A 24,156-nucleotide genomic window follows, 5' to 3' on the forward strand; every position below is an offset into this window, starting at 1 on the left:
CAGGCTGCCCATGGAGGCTGTTTAGAATTGATTAAATTAAACAGGTCTTGCTTTTCTTATTTTTATATTCATGGTTTACTCCTTTGTTCTTTTTAGTATCTGCATAAGCTTTTCAAGAGAGACCATCATAAGGGGCAGCGCTACCATGAAAAACAGATCAGTCTTTATGCTGAATATGATCGACCAAACTTACTTCCCTTTCTCCGAGATAGTACCCATTGCCCACTCGAAAAGGTAAGTCACAGCCTCGCCCTGCACACTTCAGGTAAAGAAGTTGTCCTTGTTGGTAAGCTGTGGACCATTCTCGTCTTCCTGTCGCTCATCCATCCCTGTCCAAGGAGTGACCGCTGCTCTCAAGGCAGGAGGTTTTGCTGGGGCATTCTGATGAGAATTGGAGTCCTTTTGGCTGAGATTCTGTTGAGGAGCTAAAGCATTTCTGTGCCAGGTTTAATTAGAAGAAACGTTTAATCCAGGGTGTAGGACTCAATCAACCACCAAGCAAAAACAATGTCAGGAGTCTGAGTCAGTTTAGTGGGTCAGAGTGGGGCCTACGATCAACCTGGGAGGGAGTCCTAGGCTAGCCCAAGCCAGAGGCGGTTGCCCCAGACTCAAGGTCAGTAACTTAGGTCTTGTCCCCTGTCTGCTCTCCACATCCACATTCTATGTCTCTATATTTTTCTCTCACACTATGTTCCATTTCTCTATTGTACTGTATTCTGTTATAAGAAATTACTAGTCTCTTTCCCCCTATCCTGTATATTCTTCAAGGACAGATAGTTTGTCTCACTCATTTTGGTAAACCCAGCAGTTGGCACTCCTCAGATACTTACTAAATGTTTGTTGCATGGTGAGTGAGGGAGTGAATGAATAAATGAATACATACTAGATTCTAGTCAGGGCTGCATATGAACTAGTAAGTTTTATGGGCCTGCTGCTTGAATACAGTTGATACTTACCACATACATGCTAGAAACTGGGCAGTCTGCGGCCCCCAGTGTTGTTCCCAGTGTTCTTCGTGTGGTTTGGAATGCGATCTAACACCTGCAAGTATCTTACTAAGTTCACGTGGCCAAATAGCAAGCACTTCGTAGTCAGCTGTATGTATCAACCAAACAAAAAAATGTATTTGACTCCTTAGAGGTTGACTGAGGGGTGCCTGGGTGGCTCAGTCTGCTGCACGTCCGACTCTTGGTTTCGGCGCAGGCATGACCTCAGGGTCGTAGGATCGAGGCCGCGTGGGGCTCTGCGCTCAGGGTGGAGTCTACTCTGGATTGTTTCTCTCTCTCCCTCCCCCTCTGCCCCTCCCGCTTGCACTCTCTCTTCAAAATAAATGAACAAAATCTTAAAAAAAAAAAAAAAGTTGATTGAGAACGTGCTGTTTATGTGCACTGACAACTTTTATAGTTGCTTCTTTAGCCCTGTTGATAAATGCATTGGATTCGTTATGAACCAATTTCAGTTGAGTAGATTTTTGAAATCTGCAGTTAATGAAAAAAATATCTTGACGGCATATTAATTTATGAAAAACTCATTTTAAATTTGAGTCCTAAGACATTTTCTCAAGAATAAATTTGGAAATTCATCATCTTACTCTAAAAATAAAAGCAAATGTTTCCCTCTTCTCATTACAGAATCTATAATCTAGGGGGAAAGAGTGAGAATCTTATTCTTTGAACAGTGCCCCTTCATCTGTATCTCACTCTTTGGGGAAACGTCATTTGTTTCCAGGAGGACAGGGCATCTCTGGTTGACTCCTCAGACAGGGCCTCACAGCTGTGACCAGCAGCCACCCAGGGCTCCTTCCCATCCACGAAACTCTGGTGCAGAGACGCCACCCCGATTCCAGTATGTTTGTGCTTCTCAGGCACTTTCAGCCCATCTTGTTAGAGTTTTCCCTGCAGGCTAGTAGTGTTCAACAGAGGGCGCGCCGTTCTACCTGAAAGAGGAGCATCAGAAAATCTCAGGCCTACACATGGCATTTCTGGTACATAGACCTTGCTTAGAGCATCGTAGAGACCTTTTAGAGTTCTTCTCTGTGATCCACTAAAGAATCCGTTGCATGTAAAAGAACTCAACAGAAGCTTAGTGAAACTGATAATGTTTTCAGTATTTTTTTTTAGAGTTATCTCACGTTTTCCACTGAAAGGGAATTTTGAAACAAATGAATTAGAGCTGGTAATGGTAGAAACATGCTATTGAAAATAAGTCAATAATCTACCTTTTTAGAATTTATTTTAAATGGGAAGTGTTTAAGGTTTCGGGGCTTTATTCAGAGCACGTTGACCTCCTCCCCCCTTGTTGATAATTCACTTCTGGCAGAAGAGCAGCTCTGACTTCCCCTGATTGTCTGCCTTCGTGGGGATTTGGGAAGTTGCTGAGAGGAGGGGTGATTTCAAATGACAGCTAGTTGAAATTGTCAAGAATCCCAGTCAAACTTAGTTTGACTTGATTGAAATCCCACAGTCAATATTTGGTCAAAAACTTTGTAGAGATCCTGCCATCACATCAGAAGCCCTTTAAGAAAGTGGCATTCCCAAAGTGGCAGTATTTATCAAAGACCAGAGTTCAGGATTTAAAATCACAACTCATAAATCCCGAAATTAATCATAAGCTTTTATGAAATTGTTCCTTCTGAAGGAGATACAGAGGTGGTAGGAATTTATAACACTGACAGCCGTTTAAAAAGACAATAAAGATCATTTATGGAGTTTCCGCTGTGCTTTATAACATGCGCTGTGCTTTCATGTACCTTATTTTTATTTAATCTCTACAGAGGCATAGGTAGGTGGATAAAGTCATTTTATCCATAACAAGCTAAGTCTTCAGGAGTTGAAAGAAACAACCCAGAGTGTAGAGCTAAGAAGTCAGAGGGCCAAGACTTAGAACCTGGATCTCTGAAGTCAGGTCCCCTCTTCTTTCCACAATGGTGAGGAATCATTTTTCAGGTTTAAGTGCACCTGGGTGGCTAAGTCTGTTAAGCATCTGACTATTTCAGCTCCGGTCATGACCTCAAGGTCCGGGGATCCAGCCCCATAGGGCTCCTATTTGAGATTCTCTCCCTCTGCCCCTCCCCCCCACTCATGCACACACACTCTCCTCTCTTCCGTTCTCTCTCTCTAAAATAAATAAATCTTTAAAAAAAAGATATTCCTTAGTATTGCAAGAATCATGAAAAACATCAGTTTTTAAACTGTTAAACTGTCCTTTTTTCTATAATTTCCAGGCATCTTCAGGTACTAGTTTTCATTTGCAAATCTCATTTGCTTATGCCTAGAATAGTTAGAAGCAGCATATTGGCTCTGCAGCTTTGGGAATTCATACCTGAATTTATGATTTCTCTCATCATCCAGTGGCATTTACAAGTTGAAAGTAGTTATGAATTTTCAGGAATAAAGCTGGGAGATGCAACTGTACAGATTTCCATTAATGCCATGTAAGAAGACTGGATAAACAAAGGCTGGGTCAAGGCTGGGTAGAAATCCTTATTTCATTTATAGTTGGTCAGGTTCTGGTTAGTTACCCCCAGATCTCTAACTCTGTTCCTTGCCTTTATACTAAATCGGGAAAAGGAAAATTAAAACATTACTTTTGCATCAGTTTTTACTCAATCTCTGTTATAATTCTGTCTTTTCACTTCTATTTTTACTATGATTCTCCCTTTCCATGTGTGTGCCTGTGTCCGTCTCCCTCCTCTGGACTTTAAAAATCCTAGTTTTGCTACTCTGTCCTCTAGAGGGAGCACTGTGGCCCAGGAACATCCAACAATCTAGGGAAACATGGTTTTATGCTTCACTTGTGTCAATAATAGAAAAATTCCGTGTAGCAGAAATATTTTCTTTTTATAAAACATTTTACTCAAAATTTCTAGAGGTTTCTAGTCTCTGCTTTCTCATATATGAAAAAAGAATAATTTCAGTACTGTTAGAAACTAGGCATAAAACATGTAAAAATCTCTGAAACTCAAATTTCAGAGACTTAGATTATCTTTGAGTTTGGCGTTACACATCTGCTTGTGTTCCAGACCCTTCTTGACTTCAGACTTGCCTTTAGACATTTCTTCTCATAGGACTTGTCATTTTTGATGATATCCTAACAGCTTCCAGCAGCATCATCCTATGGAATGTTCTGCAGTGGTGAAAATGTGCTACTCTGACAAGGTAGCCAGCAGCCACATGTGGCAATTAAGTAAGTAGTTGAAGTGTCTAGTGGGGAACTGAATTTTTAATTCAAATTAAAATGGCCCCTGTAACGAATAGCTCCTGTCTTAGCTCAGGTGAGCCTGCGGACTACAAAGTCTGTGTTGTTGGAGGGAAGCATGTTTGCAAATGTTCAAGAGAAGGGTGGTTTTGTTGGAAACTCCTGAATGGTACTTTAAAGTGTCAGTAAATTTCCAAGTACAAAATTGATTTATAGATACCCTTTATTAAAACTAATTGAGGCAGTAAACTCATCTTTATTCACTCTTTAAACACTCTACCTGTCCACTCCTATTACACTTTCTTGTCCATCTGCACACGACATGTCTCGCTCGGACGCTCAGATGTCCATCTGTATCTCTCAAAGCTCAGGTGAATCAAGGCACTCTGTTGGTTTCTCAGTAATTTTTTGTTGGAATGGTCCCAGATCCTCTGAACTTTGTGTTCTTTGCTGTTTCCTTTCACTGTTTACTTCTCACATGTGTATCCTGTCTCTGCTCTGGTGTCATTCTAGAAAGGTAAGGAGTAGGTAAGAAAGTTCTCTTATCTATGAGGATGATCGATTTATGGGCATGACAGTATAGAGATAAGATAAATCGTATTTTTAATCAAAACAAATGAAGATTTTTCTAAGTGTTAGGATTAGGTTCAGCTATGGTGATAAAAATCCCAAAACAATAGTGGCTGTGATAAAAATCCCAAAACAGAGTAGCAGTTTGGTTTTCTGGCCCAGGAAAGTCCTGGGCAAGCCACACGGTCGGAGACCTGGGCTCTTTTCTCTCGTTCCCTCACCTTTATGACCTTCACCTTGTGGTGTAAGATAATACTGTTCATGTTTCCAGAACTAAAAATAAGAAAGCAATGACTGGCCTTGCTTCTTAAAGAATATTGCCAGAAGCTACCATATTGCTATTTCCTCCCTGTGGAGACGTCAGTCACACGGCTCTCCCATGGCTGGGGAGTCACACACCCACCTAAAATCTTACTACTCTAGAAATGGGTAAAGGATATTGGGGGACAATTTGGCTGTGTCTGCCACGTAACTGTTAAAGAAGTCTTGTGAGTAATTGAATTAATAGTGTCCTCTTCACTGTGAACTTTCCGTCTTCTCACTTCCTCATTTAAATGATTTGTGTACTTCAAACTCCACCCTAATTTCACTGTAATTGTAAAGTAAGGTGTTCTTTCCTTCTTTTATGTGTGGTTCAGGAACCCCCTCCCCCAGCATTGATTTCTGTGATCAGCATTGTTACTCTTCAACCAGAGACACACACTTAAATATAAATTCTACACAAAAAATTTTAGGTCAAAAATTAAAATGTCCAAACCAGCTCCTGCTGTTACTTCCCAGGATGGGTCATTGAGCTGCAAGAGCTACTGAGCTTATGCTGTTCTTTTTATCGCTTTGGTTCTTGTTTTTAAAACAAACGTGGGCTGGTTGTTGGTAAATGACTATTCTAACCTCACAACCCCGTGATATTCCTCCTGACCTCTTCTGCCTGCTCATCTATTTAAAAGAATTATGTATTGTATACCCACAAGTAGCCAGGCACCGTGCAGGGTCCAGGGCTGGAGTCACGTGGTCCTGGGCGGCGGAGTCCTTAACTGCTCCTGTGATTGGTTGGGAAGGCGTGTGCAAGTTGCGGTGAGCGTGACTCCGTGGGACATGGCCTGGTGTGGGGTCCAAGCAGTCATCGCCTGAAGCACTCGTCAGGAGTGGAGGGTAGGGAGTGAGGGCAGCATTCCAGGCAGAGGGACCACCGTGGAGGGGTGAGCAGGATGTGAGGGAGGGGTTGCTGCCCAGAAAGGCAGGGTAGGTCTTGGGTGTCTCGTAGGCCACAGTGAAGATTCTCGAAGAGTGTCAGCTGGAAGTCAGAGCGGAGCACTGCAGTAGGGAGGTCACACAGGTGGGATGGGAGGTGAGGTGTCCTGGTGATCGCTTACTCGTCATGCTGCACCCAGTTCAGATGCCACCTCTGCTGTGACGCTTTTTATAGGAGGGCCACACCGGAGCCCACGGCCCGTGTCTCTGCCCACGGCCCTCGATTCACACTTCTCCTGGTCATGGGATTGGGGGTTATGGCATCTCTGGGAGCTTCCCTGGAGCCTGCGCTCCCTTGGGGGGCTGCATGCTGCTCCCACGCCTTCCCTCCACCCCCCTCCCCTGTCGTGGGCAGCAGCATCTTTATGACTCCTCTTTGCCTCTCTCTACCCGACCCTGCAGCACCCGGCAGAGCGTGCAGTGAATGTGTGCCAGGTCATTTAGAATTATTCGGTTATTTATAACCACAACGTGTCTTGTTTCTGTTGCCCAATTAAATTCAGTCATCTATGGAGTCCTCATTTCTTTACTGGATCTCCTCCTTTTTGATCCTTCTTGATGGTCAGATATGTTTTTCCCCCTCTCACGTTCTGACAGATGTTTGAGCAGAGTTTTCTAGAAATATTCTGTGGATCTGTGTGTTTGTTTATGCATCGGAAGTCTCCCGAGCCGTGGTCTGCCCAGTGCTGGGAACATGCAGTGGTGAACAGCAAAGCGTGCCCAGAGCTTACGTTTCATTGTGGGGACCCCGAGCTTAAAGCCGGGACAGGGAGTTAGGTGGGACGCAGTGCTGTGCAGAAACCTTAAGTAGCCTTTCTGCCTGTGCTCACAGCACAAAAACAAACCTCAAATAGGTTACTGCTTAAATCATGTTCGGTCCGGCACCTGAAAGGGGAATGAAGATAGCCACCAGCAAAACCCAAGATTTGTGTTTTGTTTGTTTACTTTGTTTTATTTTTAAAGGAAGGCAATGGAAACTTTCTTTCAAACCCGTATGTTGAAGTGAATCTATTAATATTTATCCCTGTCTGGTAACCCATAGTAACATTTTTACCCTGCTTTACTTAAAGGCTCTTGAGATCTGTCAACAGAGAAACTTCGTAGAAGAGACAGTCTATCTTCTGAGTAAGTAGCTTTACTTTGGGTCCCCATAAGCTGAAAACACTGTGGTAACGTCCTGTACATTGTCTAAGAATGGATATAGGTTTTAGACCAGAGTCGCACAAAGCGTAGAGCCTATTCTCTGTAACAATCTATTGCATAGAAAAGGGGACTTCACAGCTCAGTAGAGAAAGAAGCGTTATTTGATAAGTTCTGTTGAAGTAACATCTGAATATTGCGTAATAAACAAACCTGTATCAGCTCAAGCCTCACAGGTAAATTGTAGAGGGGTTGACTTTGTTCATTTTTTTGTTCATTTTTTAAAAAAAATTATCAACTTATTTTACCATCATCCGGTAGAAAATAATGTTCATTGCCACTAATCACACCTTATGTAACTGGAGAGAATGCAGTTGAATATGGAAGAGAGAGCTTTTTAGTATCGTCCTGCTCTCCATTGTCCCTGGGCCTCTGGCGCCGTCTCCATATATGTCACACTCTATGTCTCAGCTTCCTCCAAAATGAACCACTCGCATAAAAGCCGTGTAGATGCCTGAAGGTTTCCTAAGGAAGCTCTGTGCAGATATTTGTAGCAGAAACATGGAGTTCGAACATGAGGTGTTTCTCCAGCATCTCTTCCCAGAAAATACTCCGGTAGAGTCCATTTTCATCATGTCATATTGTCTCAGTAGACAAGTAGAGAACTTACAAAGGGAGGCATATTCTCCTTTTTTGAAGTTATAAAAATTTAAAAATCCTATACACATTTTAAAAATTAACCATTTTTAAGACCTAAACAATGGAATAATACTTGTTGGAAAAACAAAATACTATAGAAGGTATAACAAGTTGGATATCGTTTTATTCACAAGCCAGCTGGTATCGCTTGGTAATGGCTGCTCAGAATGAGGATTCAGTTGCCGTCCCTCCCCTGAGTAAAGCTTTGTACATGTACTGTATTAAAAACTCAGGGAAACTGTTAAAGCCGTTAAAATGCCAGTAGATCAATGAGCAAAGTGTGTAAAGATAACTGACCAAATAGAAGCATAGTTGGTAAATACTTTTACGTAATGAGGGTTATTGGAAGGCTTCCCCCGAACTTGGAAGAAAAGGAAATGAGGTGGTCCTCTGATAGTTGAGTTTGTGTTTGGCACAAAGTGTATCAAAAGAGCAAATCCAAAACTACTTAGAGAGGCAGAATGGCTCCAAGCCTTTAAAAGTGTTAACTGTATCTGGGTAGGAAGGTACCCAAAAGAAATACAGGTCTGTTGGACGGAAGTAGGAATCTGACAGACCTGGGCTCCAATTCCAACTGTATGATATTGGCAAGTTACTAATGTTTCTACGTCCTCTTCCATAAAGTAGAAATAATAGAACATACCTTGCAGGATTGTAGTGATATTTACGGGATGTAATTTATATGAAGCACTTAAAGAGTGTACAGCACAAAGGAAACACCCGGTAAAATAGGAGATCCTTATTTCACCATGTTATAAATGGTATATGCTAATGTCCCGTAAGAAAATATGCTTTTGTCTTAGTTTTCAAGAGATATGTAAATAAGAGATGATGCTGTTTCTTTAGAAATGTTTTATTAAAGCATCCTAAATGAAGTATTTCTCACATCTTTGCTAGGCCGAATGGGGAATAGCCGAAGTGCCCTGAAGATGATCATGGAGGAATTACATGATGTTGATAAAGCAATTGAATTTGCCAAGGAGCAAGACGATGGAGAACTCTGGGAAGATCTGATTTTATATTCCATCGACAAACCACGTAAGCGGAAAAGCCATCCGCGATCAGACCTGTTTCTTTCAATACGTCCAGTTAAGTCTAGAGTAAGAATTACCTCAAGACACATTGGGTGAAAAATATGCTGGTGTATCTATAACAAAATCAGGCGAGGTACATTGTAACGATTCCCACCACTCCTCCTGTGCAGAGAAGCCCGGAGCGTCATCACGCTGTGTTACCTGCATGTGCAGGCGAACAGGTGGTTAAGCTGATGGTACTCATTTTCCGTGTCCCCATGAAGCGAGTTCCTACACGCTGTACTCAAATTGAATAAATGTGATCTTAGTTTTGTTTTTTTCAGTTTGGATATAGGGGCATTTATTTTGGAAATTACCAGTCTCTCTTTATGGAAACCTAGGACTGTCACTGGACAGTGGCCATGTTTGGATGTTTGCTGTGCCAGTACCGGGTCTCTGTCCTGCCCCACTTCCTCCGTGTGGCACCGGGGCGGTGGGCGCTGCCTCCCCGAGACCACCTCCATTGTGTCTCCCATTTTGGAAAGAAATACACAGTCACCTGACAGTAACCCAAGCCCTCTTTTGAAGATCTAGAAGTGATTCAGAAACTGGCAGTACTGGTTTAAAGTCTGCCCCCTCCTGCCCTTCTTTTTCTAGGAAGAAGGCTTATCTGTTTCAAGATTTTCAAGTTTTAGAAACTGCTCTTATGACCATCTTTTCATAAGAGCTACAGGAAGATAATGTTACTCAAGTCAGATTCAGATGTAGATCGTCACGCGCACATGCATCTTTGAGAGTCTAGCTTAGCGTGACAAAGCTGTAACTCACGGACCGCCGGGGCACAGCATGGGTAAAATGGAACACATCATGACCGGACCTGCGGTCTGCCCTGCCAGTGAATTTGGGCTTTTCACTTGCTAGCTCTGTGGCCCGGTACGAATTAGTTAATCAGCCCATTTCCCTTGCCTATAAAATGGGGACAAAATAACATTCCTACCTGGCAGAATATTGGAGAAAAGTATGTGACAGCTGAGCTGTGGTGTAAATTCTCAGTAAATGTCAGTTGCCCCCCTTTGCCATTGCGGGCTGTGTTCTGAAGTCACTGTCCTTTTTCACTCACGGAGCTTCTCCTTTTTTACATCGTGAAATAGTTTTTGAGAATTTGGAAATTCAAATATTTTTAACACTTACTTTAAAGGAAACAATTTTTTGAGTTCCTTTTGACCTAAAACTGCATTATGTCCATTGCTGATGTGCTCACTGTTCCATGTGGTATCTTGCAGCATTTATCACTGGCTTGTTAAACAACATTGGCACGCATGTGGACCCAATTCTCTTGATTCACCGTATTAAGGAAGGGATGGAGATCCCCAATTTGAGAGACTCCTTGGTTAAAATTCTGCAAGACTACAATTTGCAAGTAAGTATCCTTTCTTGGACAAATCAGCATGGGGAGTGAGTTGATTGGACTTCCCGGATAAACGTTTCTAGTGTTATTTTCGATAACAAAGATTTCAGGTGGATGGTTACATCTTATTTTCGATAACAAAGATTTCAGGTGGATGGTTACATCTTACTTAGACCCAGATATTCTGAAGCTCATCAAGTAGAGAAACTAGAAATCTCATCCTGTGGAAGCCATCCAGTTTTTAACCTTCCCCAAGTTTTCTCTCCTTGATGAACAGGCGCTTTTGTTTTTTAATATTTATTTACGTGAGAGACAGATCTAGAAAGAGCGTGAGCGGGAAGGAGGGGGAGAAGCAGACTCCCGGCTGAGCAGGGAGCCCGTGCACGACTTGATCCCAGGACCCCGAGATCATGACCCAAGCTGAAGTTAGACGCCCAGCCCACTGAGCCACCCAAGCGCCCCAAGAAAGTGCTTTTACATTTATGTGGTACATACAACATGGCATTGGGAAGGGTGAGGGGTAGTTACAGTGGCTGTCAGACCCCTCAAGCCAGTTTTAAGTAGCATGAGTATTGTGTCCATTGGGGGGAATTAAAGTTTTTCGGATGATATGATTATTTCCTTGAAGCTACCCAGTAATCCATTGCCTGAAACATGTTAAAATACGTGATTTTATTTAACTTTTTGTCTGTTTTCTAGACTAGGACAACTTTGTTATCTGTAATAATTCAGAATATGTGATAAAAGCAAGGGAACCCAGTATTTTCATATAAATAATTAATATGCTAATTACAAAGCATCCTACTCTTTTCCTTGAAAGGACTCTAACAATTACCATTTTCCAAGATGCTGGCAGCTTTCATAGAACTTGAAACTGTTTATGGCACATTTCTTCAACTATTTGGACTGTTCTTTCTCAACTTCATTTGAAAATGAGTTTTTGTTATAATACAGAGGAAATTGCTGTCCTGGAAACATAAAGATTTTGCAGGTAGAGCCAGAAGATAACGTGGTAGGGAGCGAAGTGGTCACCAGGTTAAATAAGGAGAGGAGCATCGTGGTGAGGATTTGTGGGGGCCCTGGCCACTGTGAGGGTGCAGTGTGCGGGGGGGGTGGTGGTTGTGCTGCACTCCGGGTGGGGGACTCAGGTAAGAGGCAGGGGGTAAAAGGAGCAGAAGTTGAGGAAGATTGAGGGTGTCAAGAAGAGAAGTGAGAGATGGAAAGGAGTGACGGAGCTGAAGGAACAGGAACGTGGGGCTGAGAGTGGGCTGTTGGTGCATTAACATTTTGGACAGAGTCCTCGTGAACTTGTTCAGGAAGCAGGGTGAAGGTCAGGGTTGTTGGAGTGGAATTCGTAAATTAACTGTGAGGGCAGCGCGGCATCCACGTGGGCGTTGAGAGACGGGTGGGAGGGCTCTAGCTGGGCTCCAGCATTCTCCGTGACCTGGGAGGCTCACCTCCCCGCACTGGGGCTGGATTACTGGGTAGCACAGCCTGCAGGAGAAGGTTCTCCTGAGGGCAGAGCGGAAGAGGACAAGCGCCTTCCTCAGGGTGCTCATGGGAAGTCAGGGTCCTAGGAGAGAAATAGGTCTTTGGTTAAAGCGCAGGTTGAGTCTCTGTTCTGCAGAAAGCGTCACGGTATGCAGAGGAATTGCAAGGTCAGGAGACAACCCCGGGAAAGGGGTGGTGGGAGGGAGACTGAGCAGGGCAGGGAGGAGAGGGTAGTGGGAGAATGGGTGACTACGCAAGCAGAGGGCGGGGGGAGCTGGCGGTGTGGGCAGTGCCCGAAGGCTGCAGCGGAGTGGCCCAGGTGGGGGTATTTCACTCTTTCCAAGGTGAGAACTGGGCTTCGGGGAGAGTGGTTTCGGTGTCCGAACTCCGAAAGCTCTGCGTGTGAGTGAGCTTGATGATGATGTGCCACGGGCTGTGCCTTCCCCTGGATGTGCCAGCACCTGCTGGAAGTTTCGAATCCAGGTGTATTGAGAAGTCATTTAGGTGTGGTGGCTCTGAGCATCTCTGCCGCAGGGACGGTGACAAAATGATCACTCCTCTGTCTTCCAGCTTAGAAGTGCATGAAGCTTGGCCTCTAGGTTGAAGATGTTTCTTTTTTTCCGGTCTGTAAAGTGCCTACAGAACCACCTAATAAATCCCTCTTACTAGGCTCTTAATCCAGAGAACCAAGCTCATGGGCACCCCTGGTCTCACTGCTCATTCATTTTTTATGAATAAATTTGCATAGTTCTGAGTCAGCCGGGAATAAAAATAAATTATTACATGCAAAATGTATTCCGTATAAAAAATCATCCACGAAAACAGCTGCTAAATCAATATTTTATCCACTTCATTATATTTTTTAATGTTCCTTAAGACGTGGAAGTGTGCAGATGGTTGATGTGTTCAGGAGGCTGGGGGTTTCTCAGCCAGTGGACCCCTTAAACCTGACCTGGGAGTGGCTTCCCGGACGAGGGGAGGGACCCTCGGGGAAGGTGGCAGAGCCCATGGGAATGGCACCGTGGTCTCCACTGCAGCTCAGGGCGCTCATTGGAAGGTGCAGAGAGAAAATGCTCACCTTGGGCAGGTGGTTCAAACAGTGCTTCCGTCTTACGTAGGAAGAAAGAGTTCAGGAGTTTTTTTTCTATGGAAAAGGCTACTGTTGCATTAATGACCATTTATTTTCTTTCTGTGTGCCACCTGTCAGAGATCACTGTAAAAATGATTTATGGAGCATCTTGAAGTTGCCAGATAGGTTGCCCATACATATTTTTTGACTCTGTCTAGTCTCTTTTGTTTGTTCCATGAAAGTATAGTTGATTTTCACATGTTCTCACAGGATGAAAAATGGCTAGCCCTGTTAATCCCAAAAATTGGGGGGAAATTTTCCAGGTTCATGAATTTGTGAGAACCTGACACCTCCTCCGTTGGGCAGCAGCGGGGAGGGCCCCCGGGGGCTGTTAGGAGCCATTCAGCAAACCTAAGGATCCGTGGTCAGGTGTCAGGGAGAGGGCTTCATGGGGCCTTTTGCTAATACGCGCTGGGAATCTGTCTCTCAGGCAGATTTGCGGTAAAGTCCGCAGCACTGTAAAACGTATCTGGGCCACGGAAAATGGCTTGGAACAGAAGGAAGGAGAAGTTGTGGGAAAAACTTAAAATCAGTATCTCTTCTTGTTTTAAAATTTTATGTTTTTGAAAATGCAACAACTTTCTTCAACCGAAGTTTAGTGTGAGGTGTGTTAGAGGTCTGTGGCATCGCTAAAGTGAGGGAAAATACATCCTCAACCGCGATTTCAAAGTTGAAGTTTTTAAATTTATCATATTTTTATACCTTGTTACACTGTTAGTATAAATTACTCAACAGATTATAAAAGTTTCACGAAGTCAGTAAGATAAAAGTAGCCCTTATTATACTTGATAAACTTAAAATGTTTCTAGGCCTGATTTCAAGGACAGATAGCATTTGTTGTTTTGATATAAAATTATTTGCCAAATAGCATGGTATAAATGATATTTCAGTGTTTACATTAAACCGACAACAGTTTCCAAATTATTTTTATGCTATAAATTAATTTTTATACTTTTTATATTTAAAATACTTTTCTTTATAAATTTAGCTTTTATATCCCTTTCTGGTTTCGTATTTTTTTTCCCCCTTAAGCATTCCAGCATCTTTGTTCCTTTGGCCTTCTGAGACAGTCATTTCATCTCCACAGCGGTCGTTAGTCTTCCCATCTGTGAAACAGTTCCTATCAAGGGGTTAAAGGATTTGCCAGTCTGGGAAGGTGACACACTGGGTTTGAAGCCAGATGCCCTGGCGGCATCTTGTGTGGACTGCCTGTTGTCCCGTGGTCTGTGGAGAGGCAGTCCTTGTCCCGGCAGGTTACGACAGCAGAGGAGTGCAGGACTGAACAGGCAGCCTCCTGTCTCTGAAGGGCAGTGGACACGATGTTTGCAGAGCTGGACTCCAGGCCTGGCTTTCCCATCAGCAAGCCTGCTGACCTTCGGGAGGGCACCCAACCTTTCTGGATCTCAATTTTCCCATTAGATTAAGTCAGTGTTTGTCAAGCCTGACTCCACACCAGGATTATCTAAATTCTTCTAAAAATTACGTCGTTTCAGGTACTACCCCAGACCTGCTAGGTTAGAATCTTTGGGGGAGGACGAGGGGACTGTATCCTTAAATCACCTTGAGATTTCGTACCCTCAGCCTGGCATAAGTCTGTACACTGACATTCGACATTCAGGAACCTCGAGATTAGGTGATCTCTAAAGTATCTTCTGTGTCTCAAGTTCTCAAATGGAGTCCTTTCAGAAACAGGCCTTTAGGTCGCACCATATGTCCGTATTGTTCCTCGTGTCTCTGCTTTGAAATTCAGAGGCAAATGAATTAAGAGAGAATAGTGACTTCTTTCTTACCTACTTTTTTTGGACTCAAATGGGTTTCTTAGTGCAGAAGCTCTTAATTTCTTTGAAGAGACACTTTTTAAATTTACAGATCCCTAAATTAAACTTTTAAGAATGGATTTTTTTTTTTCCTCTCAGATTGTTTCCATTTGGCCTCATCACAGCCTTTAGGTGACATAGGTGGCCTGTGACAGCCAACTCTGCCTCTTTAATCAGTACACTTGTGTACTTTGTGCTGTCGTAAATTCAGATATGATTGTTTTTGAACTCCAACATGAGACCTTAGAGCCTTTCTACTTTTCCTTACTTCTCTGCAGTTCATCATCTTCGATGATAATCCCAACAGAAAGCAGAGCTTTTCCATTAGAATTCAGATCCCATAGCATCAGAGCCTATATGATAGATTAGAAATTAGGTAAAATGGTTTCCCAGGCTAGCTCCTGTATCATACCGGGGCTTATAAACCCAGGTAACTGTCTGTCATTTGCAATTCTAATGATAAGCACTGCGGTATGAATAAGGCAATGTCAGCAAAAAGTTCAACAAAGAATCTTTTAAAATAAAAATTTCAGAAACTCTGCAATTTTTTACGGCATTTTTCCCACAGCAGCTGTTTCTAATGAACCATAGTAACTTCACTGATGTACAGTTCTTCTATTGCTTTATAAAATATCTATGAGTCTGGTGCTTTTTGCTTTTCATTGGGATGTTTATCGATGATGAACTACAGAGAAATAAGGAAAAGGAGGGAAAATCTAGAGTCTCGTGTTGGTTTTCAACAGCTATCTTATAAATACATTTTTAAAATTTACAATACAACAAGGTATGCTTATAAGCAGATTAATTATAGACCCTACAACTGGCTGTCTTGAAAATGATGAGGATAAAAGATAAAGGTAATGCTGAAAAGCTTTGAACTATGGAGAAAACAGTGTAATGATAAGAAAACAAGAGTTAAGAAGAATGTGTGGGAAGAAAAAATAAGAAAAAGTCCCATGAGAGAAATAAATCTCTGAAATCAGATAATACTGTACTTGCCATGCAATGCCCACAAGTACTTTTTGAGATGAAGGCATGATGCCATTATGAAGTTGAGGAAAGAAGAGACCAGTGGTTTACTTACCTTAGTGAAATTCTAATAGGAGATATAAGTTCTAATTTGAGATATAGATTACACAGAAGAATGAAAAATGATGACAATATTTCCAAGACCTGGAAAACAAGATCAGTCTCAAAGGCATTATTAATAATTCCTTTTAAAGCAAAGACATGAGAAAGTAGATCCCGTAATAAAAAGTAGAATATGATAGAAAATACAAATATTTGAAAAGTAACCAAATTGAACTCTTTGAAATTATGTGTGAATTCATTTAAATTATCAATTCAGTGCAAGGCCAATAATAGATTGGATGCAGCTGAAAGGGAGAATTAACTGGAAGATCCGATGACATTGTTTAGTATGCAGCACAGAGTAATTAAGAGATAGAAGATGTGAGTGGTTAACAGGGGCGCCTGGGTGGCTCATTGGGTTAAGCGTCTGTCTGCTTTTGGCTTAGGTCATAATCTCAGGGTCCTGGGATTGAGTCCTGCACTGGGCTCCTTGCTCAGCGGGGAGCCTGCTTCTCGCTCTTCTCTGCCCCCACTCGTGTGCTCTCTTGCTTGCTCGCTCACTCTCTATCAAATAAATAAAATTTGGAAGAGTGATTAACAGAGACATGAGGTTAGAATGCCCACGTCCTCAACCATAGGACTTGCGGAGGAGAGAATCAAAAGACGAACAGGAAAATCTCAAGTTGATCAAGAAAAAGAAGAAATATATATTTTAGGAACAAACAAGGGAGAACATAACTAGGTAAATACTCCAGTTTTATATCAGTGTATTTGAAAACTCAACCAATTTTCTAGGAAAATATAAATTACCAACATTTACTCAAGAGCAAATAGACCAATAGTCATTAAATCAGTGGTCAAAACAGAAAGCCACAATAAAAGTACTATTCCACAATTTCAGAGGTTAGTTTCATCAGACTTTTAAAAAAAACAGGCAATCCCCAAATATATTTTGTAGTTGACCTTTCAACCAGGACCCGAGGCGCAGGGAGGCAACACCTTTACCCTCCAGAGGGGGTGAGAAATGCAGTCTTTCCTCAGGACACGGTGGACCCAAGTGATACCTACGGTCCCATCAGCTTTAAGGAAAAGGAGGAGGATGCTGGGAGGTGGCCAGTGGAGCTGTCCCAACCCTGCCGTGTCGATTCAGTGACTGGAAGGGCAATAACATTGATTAGAGAAACCAGCATCTTGAAGACTGCTTTCCTGCTCATCTGAACAAATAAAGAATAAAGCCTAAAAAAACAAACAAAATAAAAACCCAGGCAGCCCCTATTTTACATCAATTTTTCCAGAGAACGGAATGGAACTGGGTTCCTCATGGGATGCTGGTCTAACCTTTCCAGCATCATATGAGACAGTTAGAACCCTGTTTCTTTAACATGAATGCGAAAAGTCTACATAAATCATTAGCTAATTGAATCTGACCATGTAATTATTGAATGTATATATCATAAATGTCATAAATTTTAAAGTAGTTATTATCTCTGATAAAATTTTAATCAAAAACCCCAGAGAATTTTTTACAGTTCTAAATTTACGTAAAAGGCAAATGGCTAAGATTATCCAAGAAGAATATGGAGGGTAGATTTATCAGGTACTGAATTTTAGTATGTGGGAAGGTAAAATGGTGTAACCACTTTCCCAAATAATAAAGCAGAGCCTTATTAGGAAAAAGCCCTTTGCTTCCCACATCTTCCTGCCTTGGGAGTGTGAATGTGAGGCCTGGAGATACAGCCTCTACTTTGTGGCCACGAGACAGCAACCTGGAGGTATATTCTCCTGTTGATGGACATTTAGGCTGTTTCCAGTCTAGGGCTATTAAGGATAAAGTTCCAAAGGACATTTTTTTTTTTTTTTTACATTTGAGTTCTTTTTTTTTTTAAAGATTTTATTTATTTATTTGACAGAGATAGAGACAGCCAGAGAGAGAGGGAACACAAGCAGGGGGAGTGGGAGAGGAAGAAGCAGGCTTATAGTGGAGGAGCCTGATGTGGGGCTCAATCCCACAATGCTGGGATCACGCCCTGAGCCGAAGGCAGACGCCCAACCGCTGTGCCACCCAGGCGCCCCAAAGGACATTTTCATACAGTTCTTTTGAGGACCTGCTTTTCATTTTGGGTAACTACCCATCAGTGAAACTGCTGGGTCATGGAACAGGTGTATGCTTAATTTTTTAAGACTGTCCAATAGTTTTGCAAAGGATGGCTTCCCAGCCTCCCAGGTTTCTCTGCCCAGATCTTTTGCAGGAGCCCCAGCCAGATGTGTATTTTAGTTGGACACACACTGAACAAAGTTGAAGCGTTTGTAGAGGAGGATGAAAGGTACAAGAAAGTGTCAGCTCTGTTGTTTCTTCTGAAATAAATCTGAAGCATATGGTAACATCTTAATAGATCTGTTCAATGTAAGTGGAAGAGACTGAAGTATGCGCTATATGTTTGCAGTATTTCATATTTGTTTTTAATTTTATTTAGTGCATGCAAGCTGGGGGCGGGGCAGAGGCAGAGAGAGAACTTCAAGTAGACTCTGTGCTGAGCATGGAGCCTGATGTGGGGCTCGATCTCACAACCCGGAGATTGTGACCTGAGCGGAAATCTAAAGTTGGACAATTAACCGACTGAGCCACCCAGGCACCCCAACAGTAGTTCATATATTTAAATGAAACGTAGCACAAAGTAACGGCAGGTAGTATTCAGAATGTGAGTGGCAGTGATTTGACGCCATTCTGGTCATAAAGACCTGGATGGCAGGAGAGTGTGAGTGTGCCCCAAGTGTATGAGTAACAGCAAGTTTGCAAGGCTGGAAAGGAGACCGTCGAAGGCGTCCATGGGGGGAGCAGGCTGTGGATGATGACCTCAGAAGGTGGAAGTTGTCAGGAATCATGAATGTGAAGGTCAGAGAGGTTTGAAGAGGACCGATTTTGACTCAGCCATCAGTGTTTTATTTATTTTTTTAATTTTTTTATTATGTTAGTCACTATACAGTGTTCCATGATTCATTGTTTGCGTATAACACCCAGTGCTCCATGCAATACATGCCCTCCTTAATACCTATCACTGGGCTAACCCATCCCACCACCCCGCTCCCCTCTGAAGCCCTCAGTTTGTTTCCCGGAGTCCATAGTCTCTCATGGGTCGTCTCCTCCTCTATTATCCCCCGCTTCATTGTTCCCTTCCTTCTCCTAATGATCTCCTTCCTATTCCTTATGGTCCATAAATAAGCGAAACCATATGATAATTGTCTTTCTCCGCTTGACTTACTTCACTTAGCATAATCCCCTCCAATTCCTTCTATGTTGATACAAATGGTGGGTAATCATCCTTTCTGTTGGCTGAGTAATATTCCATTGTATATATGGACCACATCTTTTATCCATTCATCTGTTGAAGGGCATCTTGGCTCCTTCCACAGTTCGGCTATAGTGGACATTGCTGCTGTGAACACTGGGGTGCATATGGCCCTTCTTTTCATTACATCTGTATCTTTGGGGTAAATACCTAGTAGTGCAATTGCTGAGTCATAGGGTGGCTCTATTTTTAACTTTTTGGGGAACCTCCACACTGTTTTCCAAAGTGGCTGTACCAACTTGCATTCCCACCAAGAGTGTAAAAGGGATTCCCTTTCTCCACATCCTCTCCAATATTTGTTGTTTCTTGCATTGGCAACGTTTGCCATTCTAACTGGTGTAAGGTGGTATCTCAGTGTGGTTTTGATTTGAATTTCCCTGATGGCATCAGTGTTTTAATAAAAGCAGTGGGGGACGCCTGCTTGGCTCAGTTGGTTAAGCGTCCGACTCTTGGTTTGGGCTCAGGTCATGATCACAGAGTGGTGAGATCAAGCCCTGTGTAGGGCTCAGTGCTCAGCAGGAAGTCGGCTTGGGATTCTCTCTCCTCCCTTTGCTCCTCCCCCCTCCCTCTGCCCTTCCGTACCTCCCATGTGCATGAATGCACACGCTCTCTCAAATCTTTAAAAGAAAAAAAAAGACATTCATGGAAAGTACCAAGTATGAACTTTTAAGGGTGAAATCTGTGATAAAATGATAACTACAGCATGTATTTCATGAGTCAGTAATGATTGCTATAGGGAATAATCCAAAAAGCCTTGTCTGCCGTTGAAAACAATACCTGGATAATGTTGCATTGTTCTTGTACAGTCTCACTCACCGCCTCTGATTGCCTTCAGATCATTACAGGTTTTATGGAAGAAATGGCTCTCTCCCACAGGTGGTAGTCACTTTTTTTTGGTATAGCTACCTATCTGGCATCACGTAAATGAAAATGTTTTTGTACTTTTCTGATTTGGGGCCTTGGATTTTGATCCAATGAAGTAGAAAGTCACATACTAAGCAGGATTTGTGTATTTTCCCTTCTCCTGGCAGTGTGCCTCTGAATACTCAAGTTTTTCCTAGAAAATACTTTTCTGTGGGCAACGGATTGTACCTCTTTCAACAAATGTCCTCCTGGTGAAGAGATGCTCCCTTCTTAGTCTCCAGACACTGTGGCCTCTGCCTGGCCTGCCCGGTCTGCCCTTCCTCCTGTATTATGTATGCAGTAGGCCATAAACACCCACTGAGGGGCAGAGCCAACGCTTTCTGAAACATTTTACCAAACATATTTTGCTCAACACTAGTTTTCTTTAGTTTTTATTTTGGTGGTGGAAGCTGGGCAGCTTTATGTGTTTGCTTACAAATTTTCTTAAAGTTACTGCTATCAGTACTTCTTAGATATCTTTCTTACTATATGTTTCTCTTCCTATGTGCTTTAATGACATGTTAAAGTTTTGATCTTTTTAAAATGAATCCAAAATCCCATTTCTAGTAGCATTTTAAGGAATAAAATGTCATAGGTGGTGTCTCGATGAACGTGGAAATAGTAAAGCTTTGTTATTTCCTGCTCATCAGCACTAAAAATGGGAGGTATAGAACTTTAATCTGGTCATCAGCTCTGGGTTTTGTTTGTTGTTTTTATTTTTTTTACCATGTGCCTTCATGTGACTGGGGAGAAAGCCTCTGGGCTGCATTCACCGCAGCCCGTGCTGTCTGGGATTTGAGGGGAGCACATACGAGTGGAGACGCCCAGGGATGGCGGACTCCAGGTGGCTGCTCCCTGACTTCCCTTCTCAGTGGCACAAATGGAAAACCTAAAAGCAGGACACCCACGTAGGTTCTAGAGGTGAGAGATTTCATTATGAAGAAAGGCAACCTGCACCTCTGAGCAGTATTTGCTGGGACCTAGAGCAGGGCCGCAGTGATGCGGGGATGGTGTCATTATGTGAATTTCATGGCAGTTACATGTGAGCTCCGAGAAACACGTGCAGCAAGTCCCCTCCAGCTAGATGGGCCACACAGTGTGACTGAGAATCTCTCTGCCCTCAGGCCTTGAGCGCCTCCCTCTTAGAAAAGCAACTAGTTCTAATTTAAGAAAAAGGAAAAAAAGGCATCTAGCTTAAGCCTCTCCCAGTTTCTAATACAACACCTGAGAAAACCCAGAACAGGCTGGAAGCTCACCCTGGGGCCAGCAGAATGGAGTAAACTTAAGGTAGGTTGTCTCTCGGTGCTGTGTCCTTGATGAGAGCAGGTGGCCATCTTTGCATCCCGCCCTGGCTCTGAAACACAGAGCAGGTGCCAGCCAGCATCGGCAGCCTGCCCTCGGCGTTCTGACTTCTGAGGTTCCTACAGTATTGCTACCACTCCTAATTCTCCAGGCAGGGAGGGAGAAAGCACGTAATTAAGCCGACAGCGTCACAGGGAAAATGCATAAAGGAACAGAAAGTGCAGTACGAGGGTGAAGAAAATGAATCTTGTAACAGAATGTTAATATTGGTGGTCATTTTTCAGTTGTCAGCCCCTTAAGAGTCACCAAATTTGACAGTTACCAGGGACACTTTACATCCTTAGCACTACACTCAACAGTTTGGATCGGAAGGAAAGAGGGATTGCAGCCCGGAGGGGATTTAGGGCAGAAATCACATCTGTTTAGTTTCTCTGTGCCCTGTTGCTTGTACGTGATAGGGGCCCAGTATATATTAGTGCAATAGATAGAGGGATTTATCATGGAGGATTGGGGGATAGCAGGTTTTCCATCCTGGGCAAAGGTCTGGAGGTTGGAATGAGCAGGTCACTTAGGGGCCAAACTGCCAGAAAGAGTCTGCATTAAGAAACTGTGTAAGGTGATGTTAGTGTTGGTTAACACAGCCTTCCTTGCCAGACTTTGCAATTTGTGTTTCATTTCGCAAGTGCCACAGGAACTGTTCTATGTTCATATGTGCAGTGGTGACCAAGTGGAGGCTGGAGAGATTGGACTAAGAGTTTCGGAGGGAAAAGCTTACTGAGGGCAGGCAAGCGTGAGTGCCTCATTGGACGATTTCAGACACACCAATGTTCTGAATCCCCAGTTAAGAGGGTTTGCCCCCATATTTGAGTCCTTTAAAAATGGCTTTTCTCTTACAATGTGTGCATTAGATTCTGCTTCGTGAAGGCTGCAAGAAGATTCTCGTAGCGGACTCTTTGTCCTTACTGAAGAGAATGCACCGAACTCAAATGAAAGGCGTTCTGGTCGATGGTAGGTGAAATTGAAGTAATCCTATTGGAACCACGTGCCGTACTTTCAGAAGAGATGGAGCAGATACAAATACCGTATGATCCCAAGTGTGTGTGTTCCCTTGCAGAGGAGAACATTTGTGAATCGTGCCTTTCCCCTGTTCTTCCAGCAGGTAAGGTGGTTGGGAGGGGGAAACCCCCAAATGTGGGCTCATGAGCAGAATTAAAATTTTGACATTAACTATTAAATTATATAACTTGTGGAATAATCCATCTTAGAGCAGCATTTCAGCCCACAGCCCTCCTCAGTTGCACGCTGGTGCCACTGTTCTTAAAAGCTGGGGTGCTCACGTGGCAGTGAGTCTGCATTACCTGGGAGGCTCGTTAAAGCCCACATTGCTGGTCCCACCCCAAGAGGTGTGGGACCTCAGAATCTGCAGTTCTAACACGTTCCCAGGTGATGTGGATGCCACTTCAGGGGCCATTGTTTAAACATGGCTTTAGAATAAAACAAAATGGAAAATCTACCATTGACAATGTTTAAATTCCAAGGTAGAAGAATCGTGTGTATCTGGGGGAAAAGATATGTAAGTAGCTTCCCCTTTCTTTAAACTTTTGCTCTGCTAGGCACCTAAGTTTTCCCACATTTCCACAGAAACCTACTTGCCATCTAATCCGAACAGAAGCGTGTGTTTGTTTATATAGTTGGTAGATCCGTATGTTGTCACGTGTAATCAGAGCACCTTATGTAAGGAGAGGACAGGAGGAAATTCCGTAATTTGAAAGTAGAAAGCAAAGCATAGTTATCGGGATGCAAAAAGTGTTTTTAATATAAATTCAACATAGAGGGGTCCTGAAAGAGCTAGCTGATGTACGATGTTACTTAGCTTTATGGGATTATAGAACAGGACAGGAACAGAAGTCGTTCCAGTCAGGGCCTTTCTAGGGGAACTAGGTTTGAAGCGTTCATGTTGAAAACTGCCATGGGCGCAGGAAAAGTGGGGTTTTGTTGTGGTGCAGACCAGTGCACGCACATGGCAGAGTTAAACTCCAGTGGGTGCAAGCTCGCAGCCGAGGGGTTGAGCCCTGCTGTGCCCCAACGCCACTGAACGGGCATGGCAAAGGCAGTGAGTGAACTGGCAGGATTTCCTGAAAGCCACAAAATGGACTTCAGCATATGCTGTGTTTCTCGTGTCTGAGGGTCTGGGGCAGGGAGGAGGGCATGCACATAACCTAATTTTTTAGAATAAAGGTGCTTGCCTTTGCTGTGAGGTTGGCCCTCGTTTGTAGTTGTCTGACAGGGATGACAGGCACGTGACCTGTGACTGAGCACCCCCACTGCAGTACCTACTTTTCATCAGGTCACACCCCCCTCGGAGGGGCATCTGTGAGTACTAATCCTCCTGAGGCCGCTTATGGCTGGAAATTAAACTGCAGCTGGGCTTTCAGGCAGGATCGGTTCAGGTCCTGATCTGCTTGTTGCACTGAGTGCTCGTCTCTCGGCCGCCCTTTCCCCGCAGATGCCGCTAAGCCCTTCAGCGTAGTGGTCTTCCACTGCCGCCACATGTTCCACAAGGAGTGCCTGCCCGTGCCCAGCATGGTGAGTCGGCCGCCCCGACGAGAGAGATCGGTGCAGTCAGGAGGGATGCGTGTGGAAGTAGTCCCGTCCTGTGGCTTCTCAGGACTCATTTTCTATCACCTAAGAAAAATGAATTTATTTCTCAAATGCGTCATCTCCTACACAGTAGTCCCCCCTTATCCGTGGTGTCAGTTACCATGACAGTTAGTCGTGGTCTGGAAGATGACCCCCTTCCAGGCGAAGGGCCAGGGAG

The 24,156-nt window shown here is 43.3% G+C and overlaps 1 protein-coding gene across 2 annotated transcripts in view; it reads left to right on the plus strand.

Annotated features, from left to right (window-relative positions):
* The window catches only part of VPS41 (VPS41 subunit of HOPS complex), a 172,895-nt gene that overhangs the window by 146,298 nt on the left and 2,441 nt on the right, over positions 1-24,156 (plus strand). For both annotated transcript variants that reach the window (XM_002914140.4, XM_034665770.1), the window contains 7 exons: positions 97-234; positions 7,089-7,143; positions 8,755-8,895; positions 10,154-10,290; positions 22,247-22,346; positions 22,453-22,497; positions 23,845-23,924. In XM_002914140.4, coding sequence (XP_002914186.2) covers positions 97-234; positions 7,089-7,143; positions 8,755-8,895; positions 10,154-10,290; positions 22,247-22,346; positions 22,453-22,497; positions 23,845-23,924 — 696 coding nt within the window. The remainder of the gene's footprint in view (positions 1-96; positions 235-7,088; positions 7,144-8,754; positions 8,896-10,153; positions 10,291-22,246; positions 22,347-22,452; positions 22,498-23,844; positions 23,925-24,156) is intronic.

This window comes from Ailuropoda melanoleuca, chromosome 1 (assembly GCF_002007445.2).
Source record: "Ailuropoda melanoleuca isolate Jingjing chromosome 1, ASM200744v2, whole genome shotgun sequence".
NCBI classification, from domain to species: Eukaryota; Metazoa; Chordata; class Mammalia; order Carnivora; family Ursidae; genus Ailuropoda; species Ailuropoda melanoleuca.